At 57.1% G+C, this 22,110-nt stretch overlaps 1 protein-coding gene and 1 long non-coding RNA gene across 23 annotated transcripts in view; one reads left to right on the top strand and one right to left on the bottom strand.

The window, feature by feature from the left end:
* Positions 1–20,115, bottom strand: part of PHLDB1 (pleckstrin homology like domain family B member 1) — a 45,325-nt gene extending 25,210 nt beyond the window's left edge. For 13 of the 22 annotated variants that reach the window (XM_074356984.1, XM_074356986.1, XM_074356989.1 and 10 more), the window contains exons 1-6: positions 16,568–16,705; positions 13,311–13,391; positions 12,525–12,648; positions 11,440–11,610; positions 3,997–4,122; positions 953–2,304 (exon numbers count right to left, since the gene is read on the bottom strand). In XM_074356984.1, the coding sequence (XP_074213085.1) occupies positions 953–2,304; positions 3,997–4,122; positions 11,440–11,610; positions 12,525–12,648; positions 13,311–13,391; positions 16,568–16,612 (1,899 nt within the window). In that variant the 5' untranslated portion in view covers positions 16,613–16,705. Of the gene's footprint in view, positions 1–952; positions 2,305–3,996; positions 4,123–6,821; positions 7,014–11,439; positions 11,611–12,524; positions 12,649–13,310; positions 13,392–16,567; positions 16,706–18,811; positions 19,122–19,933 lie in introns of those variants that run through there. The other 9 variants (XR_012503829.1, XM_074356991.1, XM_074356985.1 and 6 more) reach the window with 7 other exon arrangements.
* LOC141575858 (uncharacterized) lies at positions 19,210–20,525 on the top strand. The gene is made up of 2 exons (XR_012503830.1): positions 19,210–19,518; positions 20,192–20,525. It is a non-coding gene; the product is annotated as an uncharacterized LOC141575858 (long non-coding RNA).
* Positions 20,526–22,110: the final 1,585 nt, after the last annotated feature.

Raw genomic sequence — 22,110 nt, 5'->3', positions numbered from 1 at the left:
CCTCTTCCGAAAGGGTCTCCAGACAAACCTCCTCAGTTCTGATTTTCCTCCTCAAACCAATCCCAGTGTCCCTGGGCCCCCAAGTACCCTGTTCTGCTCACAAGGAAGAGGGAAGATTCCATTTGCCTGCACATGTGCTCGAGTGTACACACACCAGCCAGAGCCCCTTGCGCTCCCTGTGCTATCTGGGGAATCCCAGCACCCACCCAGCTCAGATGCCATCTCCAGGACAGCTGCCCAGAGCCACACCCAGCCCCCAAATGCACCCACAAATGCACGTGCACGCGCGCACACACACACACAATCACACACACAATTACAATCACACAGATGCCTGGATCAGCCAGGGGCTGCCTGTCCTGTTCTCTCTCCCCTTCCACCCCCATTCCCAGACAATCCTGCATGGGCCAGGGTGTGCAGCTCCCACCCATTTATAGGGGCCAAAGAGAAGCAAGAATGAAAGACCAGAGGCTTTTCTAGAGAACAAGCCTTGGAAAGACAAGGGACTTGGGTTCCAATTCCAGCCCTGCCAGAACTTGCTGTGTTACCTAGGACAAACCCATTCCCCTCTCTGGGCTTCAGCCTTCTCATTATGAAGACCTGCTTCTCAAACTGAGAAGTACAGGGTCTCAACGTGAATGTTGTATGTCTTCCTAGAACTTCACTGTATCCAGATAAATAAAGTGAAACTTAATTTACACATTAAAACAAACGTGTTATAGAATTAATGCAAAATTAGCATGAATTTAAAATAAGGCCTTATAGACTCCAAATAAAGTTCTTCAGGGCACTAGATCCTTGAGATACTGGTCACCACAGTGTATCCTGGAGGGGGAGATGCTTGGGAAGCCCAAGCCCTGTCCACGGCCCCTCCCACTCTGCCAGCTGGCCCGCCCACACCCTGGCAGAGTCCCTGCCATGGATATCGGCAGCCTCCCTGGCATCCGCTCACCAGCCTCTCCATCTCCTGCTCCCGAAGCCGCTCTTGGCGCTGCCGCCGGTGGTACTCCAGGAGGTCATCCTCATTATCACTGATCTCTGTGATGCTATTTTTTCGCTCCCGAGTGACAGGTACCCGCAAGTCCCCGCTGGAGAGCTTCCTCTGGGCACGGGGGCTCTGACGGGGCGAAGCCCCAGTCAAAGAGCCCAGACTATAAGCCGGGCTCAGCCTGCCACTGAAGCTGCCCTTGCGGGGTGCCAGGGACTCCCCAAGTGTGGGTGAGGGGCTCCGTGTCCGGCGGCCTCGCGCCCCCAGAGTCAAGGAGAAGTCTTCTGGGGAAGCCCCGTGAGCTGCCCAGCGCCGGGGCCTGGGACTCTCTGCCACTTCCCTGGTTAGCTTGGGATCTGGGGTGGTCCGAGCAGGCATGGGGGAGAGAGCCCTTCGGGACAGAGATGGGCTCAAGGGAGGCAGTTCTCTCATACTGTCCAGGCCCCGCCGGCCCAGGCGGGGACTCTCGGGAGGCTGCAGGGTGCGGGTGGCCGACCCATCTGAAAACGTTCGACCCACCAGCTGCCGCGAGGGGCTGGTCGTCAACACGCGTTCAGTGCCGGGCAGCTCTCGGAAAGGGCTAGGAGGGCGGTCATGGAGCGTGCCCATCTTGTTTCGGGGAGCAGGGATTGGAGGCTGGAACTTGGGGCTGCCAGGAATGCTGCTGGTGGGCTGGCTGCGGGCACTGGAAGCCGGGTAATCACTCAGGCTGATCGCCACCACAGGCAGCTGCCCACCCGGCCGGGGGCTCTCGGTGGCTCTGCGGGCCTCCGCCAAGACAGTGGCGGCTGGGCTGTCTGTCAGCAGACCTCGGAGGCCAGGGCTAGGGGGCCTCTCGTGACCCCCCTTCCTGCCCAGCCGCGGGCTCTCAGAGGAGCGAGCACCGCTTGGTCGTGACTGTGGGGGCTGCAGGGCCAAATGGTAGCTAGAGGAGCGAGCTGGCACCAGTGGGGGCATGGAAGGTGCTGGCTCCTGCCCACTGGGTGAGTGGCTGGCACAGCTCCCACTGCTGGCTGGTGAGGAGAGTGGAGAGAAGGCTGGAGAGGTGTTCTCATAGCTGGAGCCCACGGACATGGCCCCAGGGCTGGTTGGGGGGGACAGCAGGTAGCGCCCACCATTGGCTATCGGAGAGAGCGGGGAAGTTGCGGCAGGCTTCTTGCCTGCAGCTCCAGGCTCCTCTAGCACCAGCGAATCCATGATTTCCTGCAGGTCTTTCTCAATAGAGCTCACCAGGGAACTGTGGCTGGCACAGGCTGAGGGTCCCCGGGTGGCAGGCTGTGGGGTGTGATTCCCATTCACCAGGCTTTCTGATTCTGCTGAAGGAAAATACAAAGATGCCTCAGGCCCCAGTCTGCACCTCCTAGGCCCTAGAGAGCTGCCTTTGCATGACAGCGAGCACTCCCCACCTCCCGCTAGCAGAGTGGGGCTGCAGAGGCTCCGGAGAAGCAGCCAGGAGATCTGGGTTCCAGTGCCAGCTCTGCCACTGACCCGCTGAGTAGCCTTCCCCAAGTCACTTGCCTGTCGTTTCTCCTTCTGTAAAGGAAGAGGATGGGCAGGGCTCTTCTGGCTCTAACATTTTATGCTTTAGGACAGAGCTGGCAACAGTGCCAGGCACTTCTAGGCCTAACTGTTGTCTACTCACTCCAAGACTAGGTTCCTCCCTGCCTTGGTTTCCCCAGACTCCTCGACCTCTCCTTCAGGAAGGGCAAGTGGACATTCTGCAAAGGGAACGTGGCATGCTGGGGAGCAGGCCAGTTCCAGGAGGGTCCCAGTCTAATAGGACATTAGGGCTTTCCAACACAGTGGCCAAGATCCAGGGAAAAAACACAAAGCCCCCAGGGCTGGGCGAGTGGTATCACTTTATCCAATTAGAGGCAAAGGAGGGGCCCGGCCCTAGAGGCCAGTTCCTGGAAACCAGGCTGGCCAGCAACTAGGTGCAGCCCAGCGCTTCCAATTAGCCCACTAAGCCACGCCTGCAAGAGCCTGCCCTTGCCCTGCCCCAGCCCTAGACAACCAACCAGGAGTCCCTGGAACCGAACAGCTGAGGGAGTGGCATGACAAGGCTAGGGTGAGGTGAGTAAAGCTAACCAGGGAATGGACCTGGAACCCAGGCTTGTGAGCCCCCAAGGGACTAGAAAGCCGGGAGGTGAGGGGGGGGAGTGGAGGAGAAAGGGAAGCCTTTGCAAGACTGAGTCTGAGTCCAAAATTATGGGGACTGTGTGAGGTTGCTGTGGATACTGGTGATCCCAGTGACCACCCATCTTTCCTCAGATCCCCAGACTATCATTTAAGCCACTGATGCCACCCAGCTAGGTGTACCGGAAATACACGTCCACCCGCCCCAATGCCATGCTGACACCTGTCATCCTGCAGCCATCTGAATGCAAAGTCTGGAGTGGAAGGCCAAGGGGCAGCCTCCTGGTCTGCACCCCACCCCCTAGGCAGCTGGGCTGAGGGGGACTGTGCTGGTTCCCTGGGACAATTACCAACTCTCCTCTGGGGATCAATAATTCACACACAGACTGCAGCTGCTCCACTGAGTCATCAGCTGGCATGGCCTGGCCTGGGGGTGGGGCAGGGCCCAAGGACAGGATCACCAGCAGGTGGGACCCCCCCACCCCCCACCAGAGCTTTCAGGAGCTCAATCTGATGCTTCCTTCTGCACCTTCAGGCCACTCTCAAGGGTGAAGCCCCATGGTGTTGCAAGAAGAGGGTCAGGGTCCCAGACACCAAGGTGGCACCCTCCAGGGCAGTGGGATACAGGCTGGCAGAGCTCTCCATCCCTCGGGCACATGATTCCTCAATTCCAGCCAAGCAGCACTTCTTGGATCTCTCCCAGTGGCCAGACTGCCTGGCACTTTCCACAAGTGGCCCATGGCAGGCGGCAGCAGGCCAGGATCATGGGTATTGTCCTGCCCTGACACTACAAGTGTGGCTGGAGTGGGCAAGGAGGAGGACTGGCCATGGGGTGCCACCAAACCAGCCACCTGCCCCAACTGAGTACCTACCTGAGCCAGGGCTGTAGGGGGGGCCAGGGGCCCTGCCCCCTGCAGGAATCATGCTTTTCATCCACTTGGCTTCAGCAGGGTGGTTAAAGCGGAGGAAGGTGGACTGACCCAGGCACAACATGCAGCCTGCAGGGAAAACAAACACTTGGAAGGGCAGGCAGGGCCGAGGCAGCCCTCACCCCACAGCAGCAGCAGGCTCACCCCAGGCTCCAAAGAGCCACCCCCACCTGCACTCACAGTGTCCGCGTGGCCCATGCCTGACCCCACCTGTGCTCAACACGCCCCGGCCCAGCTCCACAGCACAGGACAGAGCAGAAAGAGCGCTGGTTTGTGAGTCCTAGTCCTAACTTTTCTTCCTACAACCTGTGAGACCTTCAGGTAAAGTCACTTCACCTCCCTGAGTCTAGTTCTATCATCACAAAGATCAGGACAATACCACCGACTTTGCAGAGTTAATAAGACAGTGTATGTCAAAGGGCCCTGTAAACGGAGCATGTGCCCCCACCACCGCCCCAAACTGCACACATGATCCATCTATCTGCCACCTGGGTGGAAGGGTCAGTTTGAGAGGCAGTAACTTCCAGGATCACAAAAAAGCTCTGAGATAGGGGACAGGGAAAAACCACAGATCAGTTAGATGCCCCCTCAGGGACCGGAATTTAGTTCCTTAAGAGAGTTGCCACCCTTTCTGACAGTAGGGAGAAACTACTGCCATCTTTCTCTCCGTCAAAGCACTCTCTGGCCTGACATCTTCCTGCTCCATGGTCTCCCCTGGAATGTAGCCAAGCCAAGCCAATGGGCCCAGCCTCAGCCAAGCACATTCCCAGGCAGGAGACACAAGCCCAGTCCTGCCCAGGAAGAGTGTAAGTGCGTGAAGCAGGGAGGAGATGTGGGAGCCAGAAAATGTAGCCAGGGGCACCAGGAGTGTGCAGAGCAGCAGGTGTGCCCACGGTGCCTAAGCCTGGCTGGCAGAACTCCTCTTCCTGGCCACACCAGGTGCTAGAGGCTTCTGCACAAGATGCTATGTTGGGAGAAGCCAGAGCCCTGGTGCTCTCTACCACCCACCCTTCCAATTTGCCCACACCCTTGGCCCCTGGCCCCAGGCTCCTATCTACCCAATCTGGTGCCACTTGGTGCCCCAAGCTTCATGCCAGTCTGACTTAAGACTGGCAGGGAAGTCTACATTCCTGGACGTTGAGACAGTTCAGCTCAGGCAGGCCACAGGGGCATGGGGCATCCCAGGCCACGTGGGTTCCTTGGCAGGCCCCCCACTGAGCTCAGGAGCCTGTTGGGGGACCCTGAGCATTACCATGGTTGGGGAGCTAGTGGGCTGAGAAGCCCACAGCAGATAACACAGCAGACAAAACCACCCACTTCTTTGGCACACCCACAGGTCATCCCAGGCAGACGGGCACCAATAATTCTAGAGGCTGATGGGTGGTTAGGAGAGGAGGGAGCTTTCCCTGCCAAGCCACCAATCAGAGGAGCTGATCCCAGAGTAATCATAACCGGAATAAATAATAGCCAGCCACACCGTCCACCTAATTACAACCACAGCTGTTTCAGAAAGCACCCTGCCATTCCCCTCCCCCTCCGTTCAACCATTTAACAAGCTAATTAATGATGAGTTCGCAGGGTCTAGACAGACCCACTCAACCCTAGATTGACGGGCGGTGGTGGGGAGGGAGAGCAGATCAGGAGCCTGACTACATAATCCAGACTGGGAAAGAAGTGGGAAGTCTGGGTAGATTCCAGCCCATCAGTGCCAGGCCCACCCAGGGAGGCTGTGGGCTCCTAGGGACCCTCAGCCCTGGCTCCTATAGTTGCGAGTTCTCTGCCCCTCACCCTCCTCTACACAAGGGGTGTGGCTATGCCGCCTCTGGGCTATAAATAGGTGATGCCAGGCAGCAGAGCTGGATCTGTATTAATAGAGCAGGCAGGAGGGCAGCAGGACTGATTGCAGCCCAGCTCCTGCCCAAATTAACTTTCTATTTGCACTCAGGGGCCCCAGGCATTGCCCCAACTCTGGTCCCATGCCCCCAGGGGCCTCGCCAGCCTATTTCTGGAAAGAAACCTCCTCTTTGCCCACCTCTGCCCCACACCTCCAAAGGTCAGCCCACTCAGGAAACCCAACAACCCCTTCTCACACAGGCAAAGCTGTGTTCGTGCTCCCCTGCTCCCCAAAGGGGCTCAGGGCCCACCTGTGTACAGGTGGGTGGAGGAGCTGCACATCTGGAGGTGAAAAAACGGAGCAAAGAAGCGGGTGATCCTATCTTTGAGAGACGAAGAGGGGAAACATTGCACATAGACACACTCTTAACCTGGCTCACACACATACATGCTCATCAAACACACAGACACAGATAAAGGCATAGAGGCTCCCACACTCAGAGTGACAGTCACTGCCCTGCTGGCCACACAAACAGAATGAACTGGCTATAAAGAAGGCTGGGGTGAGGGGAAAACGGGAAGAAGGGCCTTGGCCGCTTCCATCAGAGACCCCTCTTAGCCGTAACACAGGCTCCCTCATCGTAACCAGGACCCCTGCACCCCATCCAGGGGCACGTCCATGGAGGGGACGGCCCAGTGCTGAGGAAGATGAAGTCTGCTCCGCCGAGGAGTGGCCCCGAACCCAGACGCCCCACTCAGATATGTTCCAGGGCTCACACACGATCCAGTCTCACCACCTCAAGCTCCCAAAGTGGGGCCGAGGACCCGATCTCCCTCCTCGCGCGCCTCCCCAGCCCTCCTCCACGCCCCTCCCAGCTCGTGCTGCTCCTCGCCCGGCGGCCGGGGCTGCGGCCGCCACGGCGCTGAGGGCTCACCGCCGAATCAGGACCTCCGGACCGCTCGTCCGCGCTCTCTCAGGCCCTCCGGGTCCCCGGCCCGCCCCGGGGCCTTTGAGGGGGCGGGCCGACCTCCCGCGCTGCCGGCTCCGGGCTCGGAGCAGCGAACAGCCGGGCAGCGAGCAGCCACCAATGCCCGGGGAGGGGCGGGCCGGCCACCGGCGGCGGGGGAAGGGAGCCAGGGAGGGAGGGACAAAGGAGAGGAGGAGGGGAAGAGGAAGTGATGGAGGAGAAGAGAGGGGAGCTGGATGGAGAGGGCGGGGCGGCGCGGGAGGATGCGGGGAGGGAGCCAGCTCGGGATTCCGGAGCCCGGGGCAGGGTAGAAGTGGGGCAGGGAGGAAAGGTTCCAGGGAGATGACGAGAAGAGGGAAAGGTGAGAGGTAGACACCGAGGCCGGAGGCCGAGGCAAGAGGCAGAAGTGAGGGGAAGCGGGGGTCTCACTGAGAGCCCTCTGTGGTAAGAAGTCACCAGAAGTCTAGGATGGGGCCAGCCCAGCCCCTGACTGGCTGGTCGTTTGGGGCCAGTCACACCCTCTGGCCTTGGATTCCTCATCAACAGAGTGAGGCTGATGTCAATGACAGCGGAGGTTAAGCTCTGACAAGCCATGGCTCCAAATGTTAGAGAAGAGAGTGGAACTCCCCGGAATCCAGCTGGGTCACTAGGTCCAGCTCTGGCCCTCAGGCTGCGACCTTGACAAGTGGGAGTTCAAACCAAGGCAGGGCTCTGCGAATGTGAGCACCCTGAGCCCACCCCTGTCTCCACCCTAAACACCTCTTCCTCTCCCGCCCCCCACCCCTACACTCCCAGCAGCTCACCTCACCCCATCACCCACACTGGACCAAGACACTGCCTCTCCCAAGCCAGCCCACTTCCCTGGGGCTCCAGAAGCCAACACTACCTCCTGCCAACCACAACCACCAGCTGTGCTAGCCCCAGCAAAGAGCTCTCCAGCCCAAGGAGGTACACTCCCCATCTGGGAGACACAGGGCCACCCAGCTCTGGAACCCCCAGGGCTTGGGGTGGAGTGGGGCGCGGTGGTGGGGGGAGTGGGGCTCTGGGCCAGGCAAGTACCCACCACCCAGTCGGGGCCCCAGAAAGTTCTCCTCATTCCAGGGACTGGGCCTCCAGACACCAGAACCTTAAGGGATACCCTATGCTCCCTCAGCCATACTCCGTATGCTCAGAGTTCACACAGCCCCACACACTTTCTCTCAGATACACACCAACACCTGCTCAGTCACACAGACACCCCTTGGCCGTGCATACTCTGAGTCATATCGACACCCCAGTTACACACTCCCTGTCTCTCATACACATTTATTCTCAAACACACAACCCCACAGGCACCAGCCCCCTTCTTGGTTACACACTCACTCAGGCACAGACAGCCTTTCATTCAGTCCCTGGAGAGACTCTGAAATCAGAAGTTAACCTCCTTAGAGAAAGAGTCAAACGATTTTTCCACCCTCACTGAACACCTACCCATACTGCCATACTACACACACGCTCACATGCTCATGTGTGCACACACATATTATTCCCCTTCTGAAGGAAAAAGGAAAACCATATAGGGTCAAATGCAAAATAGGGGGGAGGTTTAAAAAAAAAATCTCCTCAGGAAATGTGATTCATCGGTCTGGAAACTGGAAACTGTGACGGCCAGCTGGACAGACCCAGACAGACACAGAAGATGCCCGCCAGGGAGAAACAGGGCAGGAGGCAGGCACAAAGAAGTGGGAGCTAGAAGCCTTTGCTTTTTCTCTACTTCCTTTGAACTTTATTACTCAAGATGTTTATCAGTCTTAGAGGGGAGTTAGACGCTTCATTCCCATTTTACAGAAAGAATAACTGACAGCTGGGTGGAAGAGGAAGAGGCTCAGTGTCCTGGATCCCAGAGAAAGGCAGCTGGATAACCCAGGAATCCTGGCCCCCCAACCCATTCCAGGGAGCCTCCCGCTGGCCCTCATGTAAGCCCCTACCCACCAACGGGGGGCTTGGGGAGTGAAGGAGACCCAGGACAAAGGCTGGCAGTGAATGCTGGGAGAGGATGGGGACCTTCTGTCTAGACAGCCTGGGCCCTGAGCAGCATGGTTTTCTGGGTCCTCCCCTACTCAGTTCCCTCCCGGATCTTTCATGTGATCTGGCGCTGTGGTCCCAGGGCGGGACAGCCTAGACCCAGGTTGAGATTCCTCCTCATTTCCTTGGTCCTATTCCCAGCTCCACCTCTTGCTCTGTAGGGACATGGCAGTGTGGGATGTGCCAAGATACCAGAGGTGGAGTGGAAGCAGTCTCTTCCTGGCTCCCTCCCTTCAAGCTCCTGTGTCCATGTCCACAGCTTTAGATAAATGTTGGCATCTATTTTCTGCCTGCTTCTCCCCACCCCGACCCAGGCGTATTCCTGCTGGAAGAGCCTGTCACTGCCACTCTGCTCGTTATGACGTGTGCCTCTCCAAGTTGCCTATGGTTGGGCACAGCGCCCAGAATGATGCATCCAAGGCCTGGCCAGCTGGAGAGGGCTCCTTGTTATTTCTAGGGTAGCCCTCTGTTTTTCCAAGAGGAGTGAGGAACGTCCCCTCTACAAGGCCAGAATGGGGGACCAAGACAGGGAAAATGGCCCTCTTGATATGTGCCCACAGATAGGCATGTGGCCAATGAGTTCTCACACACACAGGAGCTCACATATGGACACTTCAGTACCATCAGTCCTGAGTTCACCCCTGCCCCCATCCCACCACCCTGACTCACGAACACTCTGATCCATAAACACAAGGAAAGACACAAACACAGCGATACAGAAGCCCAGAGTCACAAACACATCCGGAGATACATAAACACACTCCAGTTACACAGACACACAGAGATAGCACATGCACCCCCGAGCCACCCAGTTTCCAGGGAAACGCACTCCCAAGAATGTCCGGAGTGGGGCCAGGCAGGGCCGGGCTTGGTGCCTTGCTCCAGAGAGGAGACAAGGAAACCCTCAGCTCCTGGAGCCCAGGGGAGGGGGAGTGCTGGGGAGAAGAACACCCGTTCCTTTGTGCCTCTGCCTACCCCTCCCCAGGCTGCCAAGCTTCTGAGACAGGCAAGCCAAGACAAGAAGGCTATGGGGTAGGAGGGAGGCAAAGGGAAGGGGGTTTAGGGTCAGGAGCGAGTGGGAGGGTACATACTTGGCAGGGTGGGCTTTTGGCTGGGGAAGACTTGGGGGTCACTTGGGCCACAGGAAATGCCTAAGAATTCCATCTTGGCCCAGGCCCTCAAATGCTACACTGGGAAGACTCGGCAAGAGAGGTCTACCTGCAGAACATCAGCTCCTCCATCCGCCCTGTTCACGACACAGAGGAAGAACATTCTTCCCATGACAGTGAGAGGCTTGGGGATGGGGGAATAAGGGCTGGGCTCTTTCTCCCGCCATCTTTGAAATCTGCCCCGCCTCTTCTTGTTGCTTTACTGTCTCACCTCCACACACCCAAATCTTGGGGAAGATTCTTTCTTTGAGTTTGAAGACGACTGTCAGGGACCAGACGGCATCACAGCCAAAGCCTCAGTTTATAGGGGTTCCTCCTCTTACCTGGAGTCAGATAAGCCCTGGCAGAGACAAGGCCCAACCGCTGCTGCTGCTGCCGGGCGGACCTGCCTCCCTGAAGTCAGTTGACCCCCCCACACTCCCAAGGGCAGGAAGGTTGGGTCTCCTGGGCCAGCTCTGAAGGGAGAGACCCCAAGGTGTGTGAATAGAAGGAGAGAGGGAAACAGTGGAGTGATTTCCACTGCAAAGGCGCTTCCAGCCTGTAAGATGCAAGAGTCCCCAGAAAACAATGCCAGGATATTAGTCCTCCTACTCAGAACCAGGCTCAGCACAAAGCTCCTATCCTTACGTTACCCCACCTCTACCCCCCCCACCCAAATCTGCTTTCTCCATCGCCCTAATATGACGACTCGTTATATAAGTTGATGCCCAGGGCAAACACACCTGGTCTATCAGAGTGCTACCTGAGCCAACCCTTTACCTGCCTGGTCACCATAGTAACTAGAGGCCATTTTTAGAGCTCCCTCCCTTCCATAACAGAATGGCCAGTTGCTTTGGGAAATAGGATGGTAACCATATTCACAACCCAAAAGCTACTATCGACAATGTTTTAACAGGAGTGGCATGTCCTCAGATTTTGCCCCTGTCCCATCCCCATTGTCCTGACTGTCCCAACCTTAACAGCTTTTCCAAACAGCTCCCTCTTGGCATCATGTCCCCATGCTTTTGTTCCCTTCACTGCCGCAACAGCTGCTCTCCCCTAACAACCACTAGCAACCACGATCACTGCACGGCTCCCCATTCCCTCTGTGAGCAGGAAGCAGAACTCTTTCTCTCCCCAGGGTGGGTGTGGGAGGCAGGGTGGGGGGTGACCAGAGAAAAGTAGGCTGAAGACAAGCCTGGATGCTGGAGGGGTTTCCCAATGCACCTGATCCAGATGCACCTGAGCACCCCACCCCTAACTTGGCTATTCAGGCAGTTACCATGGCAACCACCACAGCCGGCTTCCCCTGCACCTGTCACGCACAAGCTTTTAAATGGAGGCTCCCTGCGTTTGGGTGTATCAGACCTTACCCTGAGTGAGCCGAGTGGGCTGCCGGACGAGGAGCCCATCAATTGTGCAGGCATTGCCACAGGGGTAGAGGGTGAGGGTGCCCCGTAGGTTCTCGATGTAGCAGTGCTCTGGCGCCAGGCCTGGACCCTGCAGTGAGATGTCCCTAGCTGCAGAGCCAATCACCGTCCTCCCTGAAGACAGGAGGCAAACTGAGTCAGAGCATGGTCCAGGCTGAGGAGGCAGAGACGGGGTGAGGAGGGCCACAATGGAAATTAAGTGCCACCTCCCAGTCCAGGGAGAATCACTAGCCACACTTTTGGGACCCTTGAGCCCAGATGAGATAGTAAGTGGTAAAAGTTCTTCTCAGGTGGAGAAAACTCTGGCCCAGAGATGGGAAGGCCCAGAGGGCACTGAGGATCCACAGATGGAGTAGGACTTCTCTGAAGTACATCCCTTAGTCCCCCCAACACCCCCAAGTCCTCTTTCTCCTTCACCATTCTCCCCCTCTTTTCTTCTAGCTTTCCCTCTCTCCCCCATCTCTCCCTTCCTGCTACCACCTGCAACCCTTGCCCTCCCTCATTCCCCCTCTTTTCCGTGCAGACACTCCCCCTGGCAGAGCCCCTGGGACTGGTATTTGGAGAATGTGGGGAATGTAGTATCACCCAGGCAACAAGTGCAGTGGAGGGAGAAGGGTAGAAGCTTCGAGGTGAAGGGGGCTGTGCCAGAGCCTGACCTGGGAGGTCCGCCCCACTCCCACCTCTCCATCTCCATGGGACCTTCTCCCAAGCCAGGTGTTGTCCTGGCATGGGGCCCCCTTTCTTCTTGACCACACTGGTTGCCAAGAGCCATGTGCTCTTCTCCTTATTTCTAAACTGAACTTTAATCCCAGTCATGGAGCCAGATCATCTACCCAAGAGCACAGGCAATCTGGAGAGACAGACAAGGGAAGCAAGCTGGTGGGGTGGGGTGGCACGGCCAGCCTCCCATTTGGGGGAGGCAAACACTGCCAGCAGAGGGCAGGAGGGCCCCAACACACACCTGGATTCCAGGGCAGGAATGTCTATGAGGATGGACTGGGGACAGGCAGGACACCCCCCAGACTCACCTTCCTCCAGGGGCAGAAGGGTGATGGCCGTGCTGAGCCGCCCGCTGCCCAGGCTCACCAGGTGGGGTTTGTCCGTTTGCACTTTCAGCCCTTTGCCTGTTTCAATCAGGTCCAAGGGTCCTTTCTGCAGGTAGAGCAGGTGGGGGATGCGCATCATTAGAGACTCCAGGCCAGCACCTTACCACCCTGGTCCCAGTCACACCAGCACTCTCTCCAGCACTTGTCCTCTTCAAAGAGCTCCGAGGGTGTCTAATGGCTTAGCGCAAAATCTCACACCGAGCATTATTCCACTAAATTGTAATTAGATCTGAATCTAGGCCACTAACTCGTCCCACCGGATTTATCTCCAGTCTTGGTTTAACTGCCCCTTTTGTCTACTAGGACAGAAACGAAACAAGGAGAAATTCAGGGAGTGGGGAGACTGGGTAAGAGGAGGGGTACTGCAGAGGGGACCCATCAAGCCTCGTCCCTGCAGACCTGTCCATGACAATCCACTTGGCCATTTCTTGTCCCTGTTAAACCAAATTACTAGAGAGGGCAGGACTGCAGGGAGAGATACAGCTCAGGGTCAATCTGTAAACCGCTTCCTGACTTTCAAAGGATATTTTCTGGGTGAACCAATTAACCTAATTCAGCTAAAGACTTAGCTGTTAATAGGCTTGGGACCTGGGGAAGAGCTGAGAGAGAGAGAGGTGCTGCTGCTCCCATCCTTGGGGTGGGACCACGGGGAGGCAGAGCCCCACCCTCACCAACAGCGCTCTTACCCCATGGCTCCACCCCACTCACCTGCACCACAGCTTGGGTCTTGCATCCAGGGCCCCCCTGGTTCCTGTTGAGGGTGTCCATGGTCCTGGGGCTCCGGAGCTCCTGCAGACACAGCAGAACACAGGTAAGGCAGGGAGGCCAGGCAGAGAAGGGAAAGGAGTGGGCTCTGTGGTTCTCAGGGCAGGGGCAGCCCAGTCACCATGGTTCCCAGCACAGCACATCCCGCTGAGGGAGACGTGGGGGCAGCTTGGGAACTTCCTGGGGGAGGGCAGTGCCTCGTCTTCAGCCTTGGCGTGGATACCACACCATGCTGGTCCTGGCCTTGCCACACAAAGGAAGCTCTATAGGACCCAACCTGTATTTCTGTGTTTTCTAGTCCCTGACACCCAGGACCCAGGCGTTGGCAGATGAGGACCCTCAGACATCTGGGGCCATAAGCAGGGTGGGTGAAATCTACCTTAGTGGGAGAAGCGAGTCCAAGGAAGCCCCTCCAGGGACACCAGCAGACAGAGGGCCCCAGGTGGGGGGGGCAGGAGCTCCCTCCCCAGCCTTTCCCTCTCCTCCTCTCCCTTTGTGTCATTTCCCAGGGGTCTCAGATGGGTGTTTTCTTCAAGGAGACAACCGGGAAAAACTATTCTTGCCATCTCTGTCTCAATTCCTGTACCCTCTTTTCCCCAGAAAGCAATCTTATCCCCACACAATCAGCAAAAAAAACCCTCAGGGGTGACTGACACTGGAAATATAGGACTCCTGGGGTTCTTAACCTGATTTGGTGCTGTAGGATGCTGAGTCCTTAGAACCAGAGGTAAAATAGATGCCAGAGTCAGAACTCGAACACTTTCTCACGCATCCCTTTCTCCCCGGCTCACAGTTTTGGTACCTGAGAGCCAAGAGGAAGGACCTCTTTGTACTAATGTGGCCTACATGCCCATCCTTGGCCAACTTGCTAAGATGAGAAACTTCCCATTTGCTGCTGAAATGTTAACTGGGGAAACTGCAAAGAGTGTGACTGAAGGTAGGGAGGGAGACCCAGGAAGGCAGGGTTCCTCTCCATTTTCTCTTCCAGCCATCTACCAAGCAACTTGGAGAGGAAGGGGGTCAGGAGCCAGCATTCCAAGGAGCGTCTGACCCTGGCATTGAGGCCCAAGCGCCTTAGCCATAGAGTTACTAATTTTACCCTCCCAGCTCCCACCCTTCCGGACCTGGACTACATCATCTCCGTCACCATTTCCACCCAAGCTGGCGGAAGAGAGGCTGGAACAGGGCCTGGGGCCCACCCCAAGTCTGCCTGGGAAGAGGGAAGGCAGAGGCCGTTAACCTCCCCTCAGGCCTAAACTGGCCTGGTATGAGGTACATCCCCAGGAAATCTGGTCGGGGAAGAATTTCCAGGGTCAGGGACTTGTACTGCTTCTCTGACTCAGGGAAATCCCTCAGCCTCCTCTGAGGGAGGAGAGGCAAGAGAGAGTGGGTTGGGGATAGAGAGTTTATATAAAAGAGGGGTAAGAAAACAAAACAATAAATAATGGCAAAGGAAAGGTATCATCATTTAGTGGAAAGAGCTTTAGACTGGGATACAAGAGCCTTACATTATAATCCTGACTTTAGTATTTATTAGCTGAGAGATCTTGGACACATTATGTAACTTCTCGGAGAGTCAGATCATTCTCTATAAAACTGGAATAATGATTTAAAACAAAAAAGAAAAGTTGTCTGGATTACTGCTTGCCTGGGGCTGGGGTGGAATGGGGAGTGACCACAAATGGGCAGATTTCTTTTGGGAGTGATAGAAATGTTCTAAAATTTATTTTTGATGATGGTTGCACAGATCTGCAAATGGTAAATCACTGAATATACATTTAAAGTAAGTGAATTTTATGGTATGAATCATCTTACCTCAATAAAACTATTAGTCAAAAAAAAAAAAAAAAGACGAGGGGGAGGATATAGCTTAGAGATAGTGTGCTTGCTTAGCATGCATGAGGTCCTAGGTTCAATCCCCAGTACCTCCATTTTAAAAAATAAATAATCCTAACTACCTACTCTCCCCCCAAAAAAATCCTTAAAAAAAAGACGATTGTTTGGGAACTCAGGTATTATATCAAATGACACTCTGTGAAATTCAAAGCACATGCCAGTTATTAGTATGAAATTTGTGACCTTGAACAAGTCACTTCACCTTTCTAGGCTTCAGTTTATCTGTCCAACTTGTCACTATCACCCTGTGAGGCAGCAGGGGGCGTGCTCATTTATTAACACCAAGGATTTCAAGTGGAGATTAAGATTGTAGAGGAATAAAGTTGATGGGGAACAAAAGTGATTAGAGGAGAGGAGAGAAGGGAATAAGGAGGTGAGAGCAGAGGGAGCGATAAGAAGAGATGTAGGGAGAGACCGAGAAGATAAGAAAAGATGTAGAGATTGGGAGGCGCGAGGCTGTGGCCCCAGCTCCGAAACCTAATCCAGGTGAAGTGGAAAGATACACCAGACCCACACGTCCCAGCACTCTGCTGGTGCTCTGACCCGAGGGCTGCGCCGCGGCCCGGAGAGCAGCCACTGGGGCGCGCCCTGTCCTCCGACCCCACCCCCGGCCTGGGCGACCAGGCGGGCTGCGCCGGGGCGCCCCCCCACAGGCCGACCCGCTTCGGTCCCCCAGGGCTGCCCACTACCCGGGGCTGTAATTACCCACCCCGCTCGCCCCGCCCGGCCTCCGCGGCCGTTCTTGGAAACCCCGCCCCGCCCCGCCCCGCCCCGCTGCCAAAAAAAGGCTCCTGCGGTGCAAGTCCGGCTCTCGGGAAGGAGGGACAGGGGGAAGCGCCGCCGTCAGGCTTGGCTTGTCGTTAGCCCTCCCGCACCGCGGGCAGAGATGCCCACGCGCCTCCTTGGGCCCAGGGTGGCGGAGGCCTGGCTGTCTGGAGGGGACGTGCCACAGGGAGGGACCCTTGTGAGGCGAGGCCGGGGCTCCGGCAGGTGTCTCTGCTCCGGCCCCTCCGGCCTGCTGGCCTAGCGGGAGCGCCTGGGCATCCAGGCCACTGGGAATCAGCAGCCCCACCCTGTCCCCAGCTCACTGTGCCGCGTGGGGCGCCCAGAGTCACCGCTCCGGTGTCTCGGTACCCGAATGAGGATGATGAGAGGCCCGGGGAGTGGCAGGAAAGGTCTGGAACCGACAGCACTGGAGGAAGTCCAGGCTCCAAATCGGGCCGCAGACGAAAGGTCCGAGGCCAGACCCAGGGTGAGAGCGGCCCCCGTGGCGCCACTGTTCGGGTGCTCCGCTCCGGCCTCACCTGTGGCCCGGGCGACCAGTCCAGGCCTCGCCCCGGGCGTCGCATGGCTGTGGCCGGAGGCCTGCGGGGCCGAGCTGGATTCCTCTCGGCCCGCCGCCGCCTTCTCTGGCCTGGCGCACATCCGCCCTCGAAGAAGGGCTGCCGGCAGAGGAAGGAGTCGGGAAGGGAAGGAAACTGAGGCTGGAAGCCCAGCGGGCGGGGCGCCAGGACCGGGCGGGGGCCGGGGCGTGGGGAAAGTCCCGGGGCGGAGAGAACTTCCAGGAGGAGGAAGACGAGGGTATCCGCGGAGGGACAGGGCGGGAGGGGAGACGAAGGGGTTTGGAGGGAAAAATAAAAAAGGGAGACTGAGGCAGGAGGGAAAAGGAGAGCTGGGGAGGGAAGACTGAGGGCAGAGGATGAGGAGGAGGGGAAGAAGGTGGGAAACAGGATAGAGTCCGGGGCAGAGGTGGAGGGAGACAGGGACAGATGTAGAGGGATTGGGGAGGCGAAGAAGGAGATAGGGGAGACTGAGGACAGAGGGGCCCTCAAGGAAACGGGGTGACGGGCCGGGGGAGCAGTAGAAGGTAGGTACCCAGGGCCGTGGAGGGGGAGACGGGGGAGCGGGAGCCCAGGCCCTGGAGGAAAAGAGGGGGCCAGAGGGCAAGCCAGGGGACCCAGGAGTGAGGAGAGACTACAGACAGGCAGTCGGGGCTGGAGGAGGCGGCCAGGACCAGGCGCGAGTGTAGTTTAGGGGTGTGATTTTATTCGTGTTTGGGGTGGAGCTGGGATACTGGAAAAGGGCAGCTCCCTGAGGCTGCCGGGCCGAGTGGGGTTTTCCGCACGGAGGGCTCCCTGCTGCCCCTCGCTGCCCTCCCCGGGGCCGCCAGGTGGGACAAGGCCACAGTGTTGGGCCTCCTGCCGGGACGCCCCGCCCGCCGCTGACGCCGGACAAGCGGCCTTTCTTTGGCCCGGCGGGGAGAAGGGGCCGCTTGTTTGCGCGGCGGGGGAAAGGGGCGGCCCCCAGACACCAGCGGCTCCTCGCGGGCGGATGCGGGAGGGGGGCTACGGGCGTGAGCGGAGGGCTGCGAGTGTAGCATTTGTGTGTGTGTAAGGAAGATGCGTGTGTGAAGGGGGTGCGTATGAGAGGGGCCGCATGTGTGAGGACTGTTGTGTGATGGGTGTGAGCTGCGTGTGTCAGCGGGGTGCGTGTGCGCGGGGAGGGGCGTGAGCGCGGGGGTCCGCCGATGTGAGGTGGGGTTCCTGCGAGTGCTGCGGGTGCTTGGCGTGTGTGTGAAGTGTATGCAAGTCTAGATGTCCGAGTTCCACACGTGTCACGGTGGAGAGAGACTGGGGAGTCCGCGCGGTCTGTGCGTTGGGAAGGGTGCGTGGGTGATACCGGGTGGCGCGCCGTGCGTGTCTGCGCGTGGGATGTCTGACGTGGGGGGAGGCTGTTTGTGTGTGACCCGTCGGATGAGTCAGCCTCAAGAAGCCTCCGGGACGGCTGAGCTAACGGGCCCAGAATGCAGCCCCGCCCCGGCTCCCTGGGTCCCCCGCCGAGCTGAGCGGTCTCCGGGCCCAGCCTCCGCTCGCGCCCGCCTGGGCGGAAGCGTCCGCGGGCGCCTGGGCAACCCCTTGCCCCTCGGGCCCTCCCAGCCCCCACGCCGCTCCCGCCCGCCCGCGCTTCCCCATCCTGAAGGAGCCCGATGACCTGGCTCAGCCGGGGCCCCGGGGAACTCCGCAAAGGATTCGTATCCCGACCACGCGGGCTTGGCAAGAGCCGGGGACTCACTGCCCCAGGGTCCCCCCTCCGGCGTCCCGGACCCCTAAAGACTCGGGGCCTCGGAAGAGGACCTGGGAGGCCCCAGATGTGGCACCCATCTCCTGAACACACCCTCCTGGATACCATTGCCTCTGAGCCCGACTCTGCATCCCTTTCCGTCCATTAAGGCGGCCAGGCCCGGCACCGGAGGGGAGATACCCCAGGGGATCCCCCTCCTGATGCAGGGCTCTCAGTACTGCTGTCGGCGGGAGAGGAGAGGTGTGGGAGCAAGAGGACGAGATCCTGCGAGTGTCCCCCGGCCATCTGGGTGCCCGCAAAGAGAGTCTTGAAGAGAAAAGGATCCACGTTCGTCCCGGGAGAGAGCGCGAGGGCCCCCTCTGGCGGCGGCGCGGGCAGCGTCTCGGGAGGGCAAGAGCAGCAAGCAGCTCGCAGGAAAGCTGCGGAGCCCACTCCGCCCAAAGCCCCTTGCGCCCCAACGCACTCACCTGGGGCACCTCTCCTCCCTTATGAGTTTCTTCCAGGCTCTCCAGCCCAGGGCTCATTCGGGGGCTCTCGCCAGGCCCCTGGGACTTCCTCTTATCCAGTCCCAGCCGCGCAGCGAGCGAGACCCGCAGGCGTAGTGGGAGAGAGCGTTCTTACCTCGCGGGGAGAGGGGGACACAGGTTCCTTCGCCTGGCTCTGTCGCCGCGGCCTCAGGCTCAGGACACTCTTGCTTTTCCCTGGGAGCCCGCTGAGTAGGAGGAGAACAAGCGGGTCCCGCCTCTCCACCCCACCCCCTGCGAGTCCCCGCCCCCGTCCCCCGTCCCTTCTGCCTGGCCAGCCTGAGAAGACGCCCTTGTGGGACGGGAGCCCGAGGTCCCCCCACCCACCCTTTCCCATAGCAGCACCTCCCCCGCCTGCACAGCGCCCGCTTTGTTCATCTCTGCAGCTGGGCTCTCCACTACCACCACCACCACCCCGTACACACCCCTATCCCCACTCACCCCCACCCCCCTTCGGACTCTGCTAGACCACCCTCCGTCCCTAGGCTTTAAGGTTCTTCTGAGAGGGTGTTTTTGACAGTTTTTCTCCCCCCGACCCCCTCTGTTTTCACTTTAGTTGCCTGACTCCTCCATCATCTTCCAGTAAACCTCATAGTCGCAGCCCTAAAACATACTCTCAACATCTTCAGACGACTGCTAAGGGTATCCAGGTCTGCCCTCTGTCACCCCTTCTCCTCATCCTATTCCAAGCCCCTCCATCATGAAGAACCGTAAATGGGGTTGATAACCCTGCACACAGGGGATCACAGATTTTTCTAAGGAAAGGTGTAAGCAAGCATGTTAAAGTGCTGTGCAAACTGTAAAGCCGAATGCAATGATCATCTTGCCCCTGTACACTGTGGCTCCACCCCCACAACTTGAGAGTTTACAACTGGGAGGCAAACTATAGATATACAGTCCAGCACACCATCCTACAGCAGTTTGGGTCTCTGTAGGAGTGAGGGGTTAATAAGGAAGAAGGAAGGGGACTAAAAATCTAAGAAAAGCCTAGAAACTGAACCAGGTTGAAAGCCATTCTCCTTCTCAACCCCCACCCGAAACCCAATGCTGACAGTGGATCCTTACCTTGCAAAGCCAGCTCTTGCCCCAGGAGACTGACGAGGGAGGCCCTAGGGAACTGGACTCAGCTAGACTAGACCTCTTTAACCTGCACTGGAGGGACTTCTGAGACTCTTCCTCCCTGAAGGAGGAAGCAAAAAGCCCCCAAGACTGGAGTAAATTACAATGGGGGGAGGATAGCAGAAAATAATTTGTCCTTTTGGGGATGGACGAATATTGTTCTGATTCAGTGACTTTAGTGTGTACCCTCTCTCCCTAACCCAGGAACAGCAGGAGGTTGAACAGCAGGAATCTTTGGTCACTCATTGACAGGGCCAACATTAGCAGGGGGACCCCCCACGGCTGGAGGCTGGAGCTGAACGGAGCCAGGCAATGGACAAGAAGCAGGAGGGGGAAGGACACTTTGCAGCTACCTCCTGTAGCTAATAGAGGTCAAATCATCAGGCTCCAGCATGTGCTGTGGGTACCAGGAAGCCCCAAGATTTGGCCGGGGCTGGGGTAGCAGTGTTGGGGGTCAAAGCCTCTTATTCTTTCTTTTGTCATATTGTTTGAGACTCATAGAAGTATTTTAACTCAAAATAAAAGTATTTTAACTCTGTCCACCTTCCATGAAGCAGATCATGAAGTAATTTTCAGGCTATTCTGTCAAAAAAAAGGGAAAAAAAAGAAAAACAGAAAGAAAGAAAAGAAAGAGAAAAGGAAGAAAAAGAAACAAAACCCAACTGTGGTATCCTATGTGCCAAGACCCAGCATTTGAGGGAAGGGGCTCAGACTGGGGTACCTCAAAGACTTTTCACAAAACTGTTTCATAACTCCAGCTCTTCTGTACCGTCTTGGTCAGGAGGAATTTCAGGGAATAATCAAGCCTGCCACGGAGGCAGCTGATGCTGAGGCAGGGGGTTGAAACATCACCCAACTGCTCTCTGGCCTCCCAGCAACCAGCTGACCCCATGATAAAGGCTCTGGGCAGTGTGTCCCCACTCCTGCTGCGTCGGGGCCCTATGTTCCCACAGTTAGAGCACTCAGGGGACTTCAGACCTACCGTCCCCACCCTCCACCCCCACCCTGCTGCACATCTGGAGCCCATCAAAAACTCAGTGCTCTCTCACAGTTACGCAAGAGGTCGAGCAGCTGGGAGCTTAGAAAGGGGGTGGAAGAGAGGAGAAAAAAGCAGAAAACAGCTTTCCAAGCATGCTTCAGACTTTCCGAAGTGGAAGCAGGGGGAGAGGGCAAAGGCTGGGTGTGGAAGGAAGAGTGGATTTTTTAAGGCCCTCTGCGTTTGGCTATGAATGTTAGGAGCGGATTTCTACACCCAGCCTGCCTTTGCCATGGCGTATTTACCAGCTCTGTCCCTTCTCTCAAATTGTACTCCCTCCAGCCCCAGAAAGAGGTGATTATTCCTCATTACAGCAAGCAATCCCTGGAGATATGCACCCTATCCCAGGAAGCTCTCCTTCCTGACCTCTTTGGATCTTGAACTTGGGCATCATTAGCGTAGGTGTGGTGGCAGCAATGAGGCCAAGTAACTCCTTGCTGCATCCAACTTGGGGAAAGAGTTCAAATCTTTCTTCAGTGGCTGCAAAAGAGCAGAAGCTCTCTTCTCAATTAGAAATTGCACAATCCACAGTTCCACCCACAGCTAAGATATGTCCAAGCTGAGTGGGAAATTTCGGTAGGACAGAGGACTGGTCTTGTCTATCCTCCGTGGCTCGGGACCTTCCAATGAGCTGAAAAGAACAAGCATTCATTTGGGCAAAAGAATGGGAAACAAGACCTGTTTCCATTTTTCTCATTGCCTTGAATTTATAATCCCTTTTTTCCAAAATCCCGTCCTGGTTTGGTAATCAACCTGATCACACAGGGTGCACCTATGGGATCTTTCCAGATTTGGATTAAGCCTTAATTAACCACATAAACCCTGCCCTATGAACAAGGCAAAAAACCTTCCTTTTTGGCCAGTAGTGGGGGGAGTGGGGCTGGGGGAGGGGGAGTGGCTGGAGTCTGAAAACTGCCTGGTTGCTTGACCTCTTATGTTTAAGAAGGGCAACAGCTTGGTTTGGAAATGTAGTCTAACTTCCCTAAAGGTTTGCCTCCACATTAATCACCGACTCCCCAGGGTGAGATGTGAGACTGACTCTTGTAGAAATCCTGCCTGCCCTTGGGTAAGGAGCAGTACACACCAA

This window comes from Camelus bactrianus, chromosome 33, assembly GCF_048773025.1.
Source record: "Camelus bactrianus isolate YW-2024 breed Bactrian camel chromosome 33, ASM4877302v1, whole genome shotgun sequence".
NCBI lineage: Eukaryota > Metazoa > Chordata > Mammalia > Artiodactyla > Camelidae > Camelus > Camelus bactrianus.
The sequence above is the reverse complement of the archived record's forward strand: the minus strand, read 5'-3'. Positions and strand labels throughout refer to the sequence as shown.